At 40.3% G+C, this 11,681-nt stretch overlaps 1 protein-coding gene across 2 annotated transcripts; it reads right to left on the reverse strand.

Moving 5' to 3' along the window:
- Window positions 1-229: 229 nt before the first annotated feature.
- Window positions 230-11,480, reverse strand: cops7a (COP9 constitutive photomorphogenic homolog subunit 7A). Of its 2 annotated transcripts, none has more exons than XM_071470579.1 (8): window positions 11,341-11,480; window positions 7,157-7,279; window positions 5,263-5,338; window positions 4,422-4,510; window positions 3,372-3,574; window positions 3,081-3,186; window positions 2,242-2,411; window positions 230-801 (listed from the first exon to the last, which is right to left on the reverse strand). In XM_071470579.1, exons 2-8 carry the CDS (start codon window positions 7,277-7,279, stop codon window positions 762-764), a joined length of 807 nt encoding a protein of 268 aa, XP_071326680.1. In that variant the 5' UTR covers window positions 11,341-11,480; the 3' UTR covers window positions 230-761. The 2 variants fall into 2 exon arrangements, with proteins under 2 accessions (XP_071326680.1, XP_071326681.1); XM_071470580.1 differs by having other exon boundaries at window positions 661-801; window positions 2,233-2,411.
- Between the last annotated feature and the right edge of the window lie 201 nt (window positions 11,481-11,681).

An 11,681-nucleotide genomic window follows, 5' to 3' on the forward strand; every position in this document is an offset into this window, starting at 1 on the left:
TGGTGTGTGTGCGTGCGGATGTGTGTGTAGCCATGCTGGTTGCGCACAGGGGAAGCCTCAGCTCTATAATACATTAGTCTCTTTGGGGACATGCCCTAATTAATGTCTTGACCTCCTAACGGGTAGCCCCCTTTCTGTGAGTTAACATTTAGCAGTGCACCCTCCAGAGATGCACTTTGAAGTGCATTTATTAAAAGGAGTGACAGTGACATTAATGAGACAGTCAGGATAAGTACAGGGCTTTGTTTTATTTCCCAACAATTTAAATTCTGATTTTTATACATGTCTCAACTCAGCAGAGAGAAGAAAATACAAAGCAACATAGAATTAATCTAAACCAAAAGAACATTTCTTCAAACCAATAGAGATACACACACATACGCGTCAAAATACACTGATCCTGTTTCTGGTCAAAGGCAACTGACACCTGCTGCAGACTGTTTTGTATTTTTGTGTTACAAGTGCTGTGTGTGTGTGTGTGTGTGTGTGTGTGTGTGTATACACTTAAAGTCCGCCTGATAGGCTATTAACAACTGCAAGAGTGGATGTCACACCTGTCATTTCCATCAGCCAGTGTGTGTTTCTGAATCCGTCAAGGTGAGATTAGGTGTCAAGAAAAATTCCCATGAAGCGTCCAGGTTTTTAAGTGGTGTCCGTGAGCATCGGTCACATTGTCTGATGTATCCATTTGTCTGTTAACAAGTCCATGTGTCCATTCATCAGTGAGAGTGTCCATCAGCGCAGTTGTCCGTCTCTGGTCTTCAGTTGGACTTGGACCAGATTTTCCCACTGCCGCGCAGCCTGAGTGGAAACAATCAAAAAAAAAAAAACCAACACTGAATTTGTGCCTTGTTTATCAAACGAATGAATGGTTTTCACGTTTACTTTCTAACTTCAAATACAGAGGCTCTACTGAACCAGCACATTAATCTTAACCTGGGTGCAGAAGTGCCTTTGTGTTAAAATATCTAATGACTAGCACTTCTGCATTAAAATTGATCTCAGTGGATTTTCTATTTCTTCAAATTAAAAAGATTTTTTTTTTTTTTGAAAAGAACGAATTACTAATAATAACTGCTGCACTATCAGTACCATCCTTTAAATAGCTTTACAAAGAAATGGTGTCAAAACTCATTTTAATTCGAGGATTGAGGTTAAGCTATCATTAATTTGGATTTCAAAACATTAAGTGGATCTTCATTTGAATGAAGTGCAGTGCTGAGTGATGAAAATTATAGGGCTCTATGCTTCATCAAAATGTGACAGGCAGCCAGAAAATAATCACTGCTTTCTGTTCAGCAGCAACAACATAAACAGCAGACGAGCGAAGCATCTCATCTGATCACTGGAGGGGGAAATGGTTCTTTCAGGAGGCGAGCACGCGGGGCGTTTGTATATCCAGTGACATTTTACAATCCAGGACAGATGTGAAATTAGCCATCGGTAATTGGGCCGGATGGAAGCAGAACAGAAAGAGAGTCCCTGATAGCAGGGTTAGAGTACTGCTGCAAAATACTGATGTACATCTGATAATAAAGCTACTTCATGCAGACACACACACACACGAACCAACCACTTACACCGGCAGCTGGCTTTTTAATGTTTATTGAAAAAATGGAAACATAGCAGTGGTTCTCTGCTGAATTAACTTTGCTCTCTACAAGAACATTGGACTAATGGCTTTAATTTAGTGTTTGAAGTACAGTCTTTATAGCACTGTGGTTATAACTAGGTAAATTTGTATTTATAAAGCACCTCTCAAAAACCACAGTTACAAAGTGCTTTACAGAACAAAAGCAGCAGCAATAAAAGAAACTTAATGGAAAGAACCTCCACAAGCAGCTTTTTGTTCCAATTTTATGTCTTGTAGGAACAAATAGCATTTCTTGCTTGAAAAAACCTCAACACAAACCTGATTTAAGAGTAAACCAACAAGTCTGAATAAAACATCATTTCAGAAAATTATTCTACATGGCCAAACATATTTTATGTGCCCGTGTCTTTCTTTAGAAAAAAAAAAAAAATGCAATTTCTATGCAAACTCTTTTGGTGTTTCCTTTTATATACAAACACCATAACGTCAAAGATGCTGTCAGTCATGCAGACAAATACTGGCTGCATGACTGACAGCCAAATGCTGTCAGTGATGCTTTTGGCTGCCCTCTATGTATGTATGCTGTATGCATCATGCTCTACATAACGGCTGTAAATGCAAAAGTACGCAGTACTCACAGTACTCACCCTTTCACCTTTGAACTTTTTTTGCCCGGTTGTCGAGGTTCCTGAGAGGAGGCAGGGTCTCGTGGCTCGGCAGGCTGGTCTGCGTCCTGATTGGAGGCCGCTCCGGCTGGGGCGGGGCCTGACGATGGAGAGGCAGCGCTGGCCTTTAACGTTTTCTGTAGATTTGAAACCTGAGGGAAAAGGGACGAGATTATGAATTCAAGGTTAAGCAAGAGGAATGAGTTAAAAGATAGATTCACTTAAGACAATAGTCAGGTGCCCTATGAACAACGAAACAGTTTTTCCAGCTGTAAAACAGGAACAATATCCACAGTATGTGTGAAAAAAAGTTTATGAGCTTTAGCAGTCTGAGTGATTGAAATAAAGTGGGCATCTCCTAAGTTCTTTTAGTATAAAATCTTTGAGTTTTCAGTGTTTCCTTACTTAGCTGCAGCTGAAGGACAGTCACACAAAGAGGGTATTATGTAGTAAGACGACTGTAACCTTGCGAGATACCCGCTTAATTTGTCCTCTTCTAAGGAAATAATGAACAGGAAGAATTATTACAGCAAGCAAAGGCCTGTCCTTAATGTTCATATAAATGCCCAGCTATTGTTTTAAGACTGAATTAAAAAAAAACTGTGAGCCTGTCCTTTAAAATTAGAGCTATGAACATATTGCTGTACGAGTTTACTCTTAAGCAAGATGAAAAAAAGGAAATATGCAGTCGGGAGGAAACTCAAATACCAGCAGTAGCTGGAAGCGTAAAGACAGAGATGCAGAGAGTCACATTAACTGGATTATCTGGGGAGGGGAAGAGTGAGAGAACTGTAGCTGGATGGGATGAGGGATGGACTGACCTCTGTTTCCACTTGGACTTTGACCTTAAGCTGGCTCTCTCTATATTGGTTGGCCCTTGAGACCTGCTCCTCAATACCACACAGCACCGCTTCACACCCTGTACACCTGAGAGAGAGAAAGAGAAAGAGAAAGAGAGAGAGAGAGAGAGAGAGAGAGAGAGAGAGAAAGAGAGAGAAAGAGAGAGAAAGACGACAGGCATGAAGGGAGGTGGATTGTGAGTTAGGAAAACAGATAATTGAGACATAAATCTGAAGTGTGTGTGTGCACAGACACGCGGCGAGCATACTGACCACTCCTGCAGCGTGTTGATTATGTTTGGGAGCTCGTTGGGGCCAAGGTCACGACCCACGCTGCAGTCTACCTCCACCTGTTGGTTCCTCTGGTCCAGCTTACCCTGGATGATGTCACAGTAAACGGCCTCGATCAGCAGGTCCTCCAGCTCCCGCACATTCTTCAGCTCCAGCTGCTGCAGGAGGAGCGAGTACGGCAGGCACTGAGGGGGGGGAATGAAGACATGAAGTGACTTTAATCCTCATTTTCTCCTCTTTTTTAAACCGAGGGCATAAGGCAGGGAATTTCATTCCACTTAAATGATTTGACGGAAAATGACAAAAAAAAAATGTTACCGTGAAATTGCTTATTTGTCTAAATGTCACTGCCAGAGGAGGATGAGGGGAAAGTTTGGACTTTAACAATCCCTCACTGGGCAATTAGAGAGTTCAAGTCTACATGTAGGGAAAGCAGTGACATACTGCAGAGAAAAACAAGGGGCAGGAGTGAAAGAAGTAATGCTAATGGAGACTGAGGGTATGTTAAAAGAAAAAGAAAGGACAGTGCTGGTGAGAATAATGAATCAATTATTTATCAGGAGCAGAGAAGGAAAAGGGCATTAGAGGAGGTGCAGCATGGTTGGAAGGTGCAAATGAAAGATGCCTTAAAAAAGAACATTTAATACATTATCACACAGATGGAGAGAGGGGGAAGGTACCTGAAATGGCATGATCAGAGGTAGTTGTGCTGGCAACTTTTTTCTTGACAAACTTATGGCTTGTCTGTTGCTTTAGTTCTAATTAGGCAGACATTATTACGGCAATAAGCTTAAAATTACAGCCAACCTCACATGAACTTGAAAAAAAAAAAAAGGATTATGTGTCTGAATAAAATAGCATAGCCATATTTAAAAGCAGCATTGTGTATCTTGCTGCATGACGCCTACAGCAATGTGACAGCAGCAGAAATTAAATTTACTTTCCATTTTTGAGACGAATACAACACGATGGTTCATTTGCACTTTTCTGTAAAAAAAAAAAAAAAAAAAAGTGGAAGAGAGAAGAACGGACCTTGAGGTTGGAAGCCAAGCTGATGATCGACAGATGGCGGAGTTTGTTTCTCTGTGCGGGGGTCAGCTCGGGAAGAGAGGCTTCTCTCTCTACAGCGGCAGACAAGAACAGATAATAAAACAGAGGCGCACAATGGGGAAAAGTATACCAGGGCGAGGGGTGTGTGAGTGTCACTTTGCTCTGGGTCAAACGGTCACACGTAATGGAGGCACTACTTATTACTTCACACAGAGACGTGCAGGTGAGTGCGGAGCTGTTTAAGCAGTCTGAGAACAAAGTCGAGAGGAAGCTGGTCTCCAGCGACTGTGTCTCCTGCTGCCTTGCTCCCTTGATGACAGGATTCACACCCCCTAAGACTGCAGCTCTGACAGCTCCTCTAAGGGCTCCAATACACAGCTCTGTGAAAGCAAATGTGCTCTCTGTTGGTGTGACTCGAAAGGGAAGCGAACAATAAAGTAGGCTACAATCTTTTTCCAGGCTATTGGTTGATATTCAGCATAAAATTAGACATAATTAACATTCCACTTCTTCTTGAAGCTTCTCGACACATTACACAGACAGCAAATGAAGTCAGAGAAGATGAGTTTGTTGTCCATTTGTGCCAGCGCTGCTGCTACACAGACAATCATTGGCCAATCATTACGCTTGACAAAAAGTTGTCCTTGCAGATAAAAGTACTCCAGTCATTTTGCCTGCGTATAACCTGCCTGCAGTGTCTCAGGTGAGGGTGTTTAAAGCCTCTGTGTCAAGGTGCCTGCCTTGTGGCAAAGAAATACAGCTCATAATAAAAGAGTCGCCGGCTGCCCTATTACTTATTTACATTGTGCTGTCACTGCAATACCTTTGTAGTCGCAGTAGGTTCCATAGGCAAAGAGGTTCAGGAGCTGGTACACTGGTGCATGAGGGCCATTCTCCAGCTGTGGTTTAGTGGAAAGATGAGGGGAAGGAGAAAATTATGTGGCAGAACACAAACACGAGCAATGAGACTCTACAGAAGAACTGTGCAACTGCATTTTATTCATGCACACTGAACAGGTCTGAGCAGCGGTCCTGCTGAGAGTCGCTGAGAGTGAAGGAGAGAGAGGCCACATGAAGACCCGGCTGCCTATATTAACACATATTTTGGATTCATCGAAGGTTTACATTCACACCTAGCATCCAAATGTGTCCGCAGTGATTCTTTCTCATTGGACCTCAGATGCCTGTTCATTATTCTATAGCTGACTCAACCCTATTGGCTGGTGTCTGTCTTTGCTGCAAAATTGGCCAAGACTTCAGATTGTAATGTAGCTCTTCTACTGTAAGGGTGGCTTTTCTGTATTCGACTGTTTCACCTGTTACAATAAACACCTGGGGGGAAATCTACTAGGATAAGTCACTGCAATTTGTCAGTTCAGCCGGGTATTTACTAAGAATAAAGACGTAAATGAGCCCAGGAGCAGTTCATCTGATTTCTATGCATGCCACGATGAGTGCCGCGCATGTCTGGAAAACACTGATTGGCAAAAGATAATGTTCTCTGCTGCTGAACCACATATGTTTGAAAAGAAGACGCTTTTGGAAATGCAAGCGATTATTCATCCTGCAAGGGGAAGGCTGTGTGTGAGGAAATATTATAAATAGCCAATGTTATCAGCTCAAGATCAGTAACAGAATGAGTTATGAAAATGAATGTGGGAGATTTTTGATAAAGCTTTTAAACTTTAAACCTTTAAGTAGATTTATTGTTGTGAACGGATAAATAAATAACACAGGTACTTAATAAGAATAACTGGCTGCTTCAATCATATTTCACTGCACTGACCTGCTATGGGTCATTAAAAGTTGAAAAAATACATATTCAGGCAGACAACCACTGAGGGAAACTGATGGGTAAAGCTTTGTGTTATAATAGCAGACTGTTACATTGTTGTTCCTTCTTCTGTGGTAGCTTTGTAATGCATCTTTATAATTTGGTGCAATATTATTGACTTTAGTTTCTGAAGTATTTTACTTCTTTGAACCATTAAAACATTTTCTCAACCTCTCTCTCTCTCTCTCTTTATTCAAGAAAATAGCGCTGCAAATTTTTACACCTGTCTTTGTCAGATGCAATGTCCGCTGCTGCCCTGGTGTGGTCCTTGTAAATAATGACATATGCAATTTGACTCTTTAGGGCCCCCGAAGGAGCCACAAATCTCTAGTAAATATTCCCACTGGTCTGGATTCTTCTACATTCTTTCTGGGACTTCTCTTAACGAAGGAAAACAATGGTGCTGCACAATCATTCTCTACTGTACCAGGAGCATTTCACTCCCAAAATAGGGTGTTAACTGCATATTCTCAAGCATGTTTAACGTACATCATACACAATCTGTCAGTAATGTGCGTTTTGAAGTTGACAGCAGCGTCACATCCAGGAATTCTATGTATAGATGTGTTAATTGGGGGGCAAGTTGTGACTTTGATTGCATCATTGTTGCACAAATGTATGCACATTTCCACTTGTGTTGATGATAAACATGGTACGGTGTGGTGAGGAAATACGCTTGTGTTGATGCTACTCTAACAATATGGCCACATGCATCAACCAGCCTTCTGCTTGTGGTTTGGCTGATCAGAATCTCCATGTGCCTTGGACACATTAACACTTGCGGGATTAACTGTCTGTGATTGAGATGGCTTTTTGTGCCAGGTTTGAAAAGTTCTGAAAAGACAGCAAGTGAGAGGAAGATAAAGTGTGACAGAGCGTTTACCTCTCTGACATTAGGCAGCTCCAGGATGTCAGAGAAGACGTAGAGGCCCGGGGTTTCCAGCAGAGAGCTGACAGCCTGGGCCAGTGCTGAGCCGGACAGAGACAGGAGCTGCTCCACCTCCATCTGATGCCAGGACACACAGGTAATAAAGACATGGTTAGCAGGAGGGACTAAGGTACTACAGAGACACAAATACTGTGAGAGCAGCGCTAGAAAATACAAGTGTGCTACAAATAAAATCAAGGCAATAAAATCTCAGTTATCGCCTTGGCTCTCACTTTATTATGGTGTTGTAAAAAAAAAATGCTGTCGGTGGACACCATGTCATAATCTTCCATAAATGCTCTGGTGACAATCACAACACTCCACACAAGGACACAGCATCTAGAGATCGTGTCATGCCCTTTAAAACACAGTCCGACCACTTGTTGCCTGTTGAAAAGACATCAATATGACTGAACAACACTCCATCCTCATTTAACCTCTAACAGTCAAGTACTCTTGACCAAAGCACTTGACAACACCCTCAGATTACCTGGAGAGCTACTCAAGTAGCGGACAGCACCAGTGCCGTCAACAAGTGTAGTGAATGTGAAGCAGACCATGTGTATTCATCAAAAACCATTTCCTGTATGGAGACATGCAAATTGACTTTGGGCTGAGCACAACAGCAGAATAATTACCTAAGCTGTGACTTTGACTTTGTGTTTACACTTGACATGGTGTATGCCAAAACACACACACACACACACACACACACACACACACACACACACACACACACACACACACACACACACACACACACACACACACACAGGTCCTTGATGTAAAACCTCATGTCAATGCTCTGTAACAAGCTGCTTTATAGTGTCATAGTAAAAATCACAATATAAAAAACAGTAGCTGGGTGTCAGTTTGATTCTACTTGTGTGTTCCTTCCTATACAAAAGAGTCCTAACTGACAACCCGATGCAAGATGTCCTGTTGACTTTGATGGGATATTATAAGATCTTAATCCCAGTAGATACATTCTAGGACACAAGGGAAGTTGAGTCTTACAGATGCATGAAAATTATTGCAGTTGCATCAGATCAGTTTCATTACCTGAAGCCATTTCCTAAAATTAATGCAACACAGTCTGGATACCGACTGCTGTGCTAAGAGCAGTCTAACTGTTTCTTACTCATCTCAGCCAGTGCTGATGTATTGTATCATCCTAAATCTGATTAATTTAGAAGCACACATACACATCTTGTATATTTTGTCCCACTGGACCACCCTCAAGGAGGTCCACAGGGCATATTCCCAGGTAAGCCAAACAGATGAACAGGCATGTGTTGAAGCCAAACAAATTAACCTACACTCTGTTTCAGAAACAGTGCCTCGTTTAATTTCAGGTATTTTTAAAAGTCAAATTAGGCTCTGAATCTGAGGCTGGATGGGATCCATCTGTGTTTTTCTACTGAATCTAAAAGAAGGACAAAACTGGCTGCACATCAGTGACAGATGGCTAGAGGAATATGTGGACTCAGTCAATATGCAGTATGCAGCTGTTCAGATACAGTGTGCCTTAGTGACCACTGGGATACAGAAATAAACACAAAATATTAAAAAAAATACAAACATTAATAAAAATAATACTGAAATTAGCAAATAATTATCGAGGGGATCCCAAAGCACAAAGGGTTGCATAGTAACTCATTGTGATAAACTGTTTTGCTATGCAGTAATGACCATAGATAATGACACCATGGTTTTTCCACTACCCTCCTCTCAATTCAAGTAGCCTATTATGTTTAATCGTGTATCATGTCAGCATAATGTCAAGGAAAATAATTTGAATTAAAACCATTCCCTTGTCCCAGTACGTCCTGTTCTCTGTTGTATTGTACAACAGGCAACACAAACTCTATTAAAAACATGTTACATTTGTTTTTCTACTATCATGACTTTATTGTTTTTTGTATTTTTACAAGCAGCTTTAGATTCAAAATGGAGTTAGATTTTCTAACAGAGTAAAATGTCATAAAAATAATAAAAAAAGAAAAAAAGCTACTAGAAGAAAAACAATGTGAAATTGGAGTTGGCAGCTGTAAGCTTCCACTGCTGTATATCATACTCTAAACTCACTAAAAAGCACTCACTTCCATAGACTCTCAGCTCTATTAAGAAGTGGATGATCCATTTTTGCCATAATCCTCTTCAGCCAAAGGGGACTTTAAATGGCTCTGAAGATCTCTTCAAACTACTTCTAAGATTTGAGATTTTACTGAAATGTGCAGCATGCCGACTATGTTTAATGCTAAATTATGCAGTGTTTGCAGACAAATATCTGTATGTGCAGTCTTGCTGATGTCGACTAAAGACTGATACAACCAGCAGTCTGCAGTCAGCCACTACAAACTCGTGCTGTGCAACCAAACATTGTTTAAACTCACAAAAATGATTACAATTCTTGTGAAGTTCTCAAGATGTCAAGAAATAACAAATATGTCAGACTGAACTTGAGAAAATGAGTAGAAAATGATACACAACATATCTAAATATTTCCAGTGGAAGAAATGATGAAGCCACAAATACATTGAATCTTGAGTTTGAATATTTCACTCTATATAAGGAATACATATTGTGGCTTCAATAAAAAAAGGATATATATGTTTATGTCAAACAGTCTGGGATAATATGAATGTATTAACCGTACAGCTGTTTAGGGGAACAAAATGAGAACTGTAATTCAAGGGGTTTTAAATGCATGCAGGTATTAGTGATGAGATTATTGCATTTGTTCCAGTAGCTTGATTGTTATTTTAAAGATACAGAAGCTTAAAGTAAAGTATTGGAGCAAGGATTAAGTTAATGTTCTAAGAGTGTAGATCACCATAACTTTTTTTTGGAGAAAAGAAAACATGGCAGAATGACATGTTTATTACAACACAAAAAGCTCTGAATTCAAATTAAATTTTAAAAAATTGATCAACATTAGGACAATTATATTCATTATTATGAATCTGTTTTTTGTTTTTTGTTTTTTTGATAATTCCATAAATAGTCAGTCAGCAAAGGGTGAAAATTCTCATATCAATTTCCAAGTTAATAAATTGCTGGTTTTGTCCAATGAACAGAGTACAACCCAAAATACAATCATATCAAAATGCTATAAAGCTGAAAAAAGTGGCATTCGCTCAGGGGACCAGAGAATATTAGCCAGCTTTGCATTACAAATGATTTACACTATAAATTCATGACCAGAACTGTTGCTGATTTACTTCTCCACTGCATATTTAGTTCAACTTCCTTTATTTCAGCATTAATAGATGCTACACAGTGAGGTCCGCAAACGAAGCAAAGGCTCTGATACTGTCAGATTTCTGATGCACAACATTTCTACTTTGTAATGGCCGGGACTGGAAATGTAGGGAATCACACATCAGAAAATACTGCTTGAGAAATGTTAACGTACAAAATGCACACAAAAAAACAAAACAAAAACAAAACTACAGGTGCACAGACATTCAGCAACATAAAGACATAACATGAATTTCCATGTTGTTACTCCACTTCCACTCTTGCGTGCACGCAGTTTAAACAGTGCATGTTATGAGACTAGTCTCTATGAGTAAAAAACTGGGATATGTGTGTAGTAAATGACACTGACAGATAAGACACCATTTACTGGGAGAGTTCACCATTAAAATATGTATGTAGATTAAATAAGTTCAAAGTGGATTTCACTTAATATTTCATGAAAAATAAGTTTAATAAAGGCTCACTCAGCCAAACCTCCTGATCCTGTATTAACGTTATCTGCATCGCTAAATTACCCGGCTAATATTAAAGCTATGGACCTCAGTTGACAGGAGGCATTGATGCAAGTGACATATAAAGTACTAAACATACAAAACATACCTATGATTTCAGATGGGAGATTGCTTTTACACTGACACTTCTCATGTAAGTGTTTGTTATTTAGGATTGAAGCTCCATGTGTCATGCTAGCTCAGTCGCTAACCGCTAACTAGCCGCAAGGCTTCACATAACCGTTGATGCTGGGCCTCAGTTTATTTTAAGACGATCTGGTGATTTTAATCACACCAACACACTGAATAAATGACCTGAGAATGTGATATGAGCATAAATGTTTGCACAAGTGTTAAAATAAGGCGGTGTATATTCAAATTTACCTTGTTGTGTTGGTTTCTAGCAGGTAGCCTCCTTCCCGATTGTTCAGCTCACGTCAGCACACGTACGACAACAAAGCAGCGTAATCTCTGATTGGATAGTAAAGGGAAGAGGGCGGGACAAGTGTAGCCGTCAATCAGCATCTGTATCCTGCGATCAGAGAGAACAGCGTCATCTAGCGGTGATCCGGTATACTCCACCGAGATCACGATGGGAGATCTTTACCCTGTGATGGTCAAAATCACTCTTTGGCTGAATGTACACAACTCATGACCACACTCAAGCCAAAACATGTGGTCACAAGTGGACACCACGTCATTTAAAGTCATCACAAGCCAAAAAG

Source organism: Trachinotus anak, unplaced genomic scaffold (genome assembly GCF_046630095.1).
Source record: "Trachinotus anak isolate AG129_WGS33_773 ecotype Australia unplaced genomic scaffold, CSIRO_AGI_Tana_v1 ptg000032l, whole genome shotgun sequence".
In the NCBI taxonomy this organism is placed as follows: domain Eukaryota; kingdom Metazoa; phylum Chordata; class Actinopteri; order Carangiformes; family Carangidae; genus Trachinotus; species Trachinotus anak.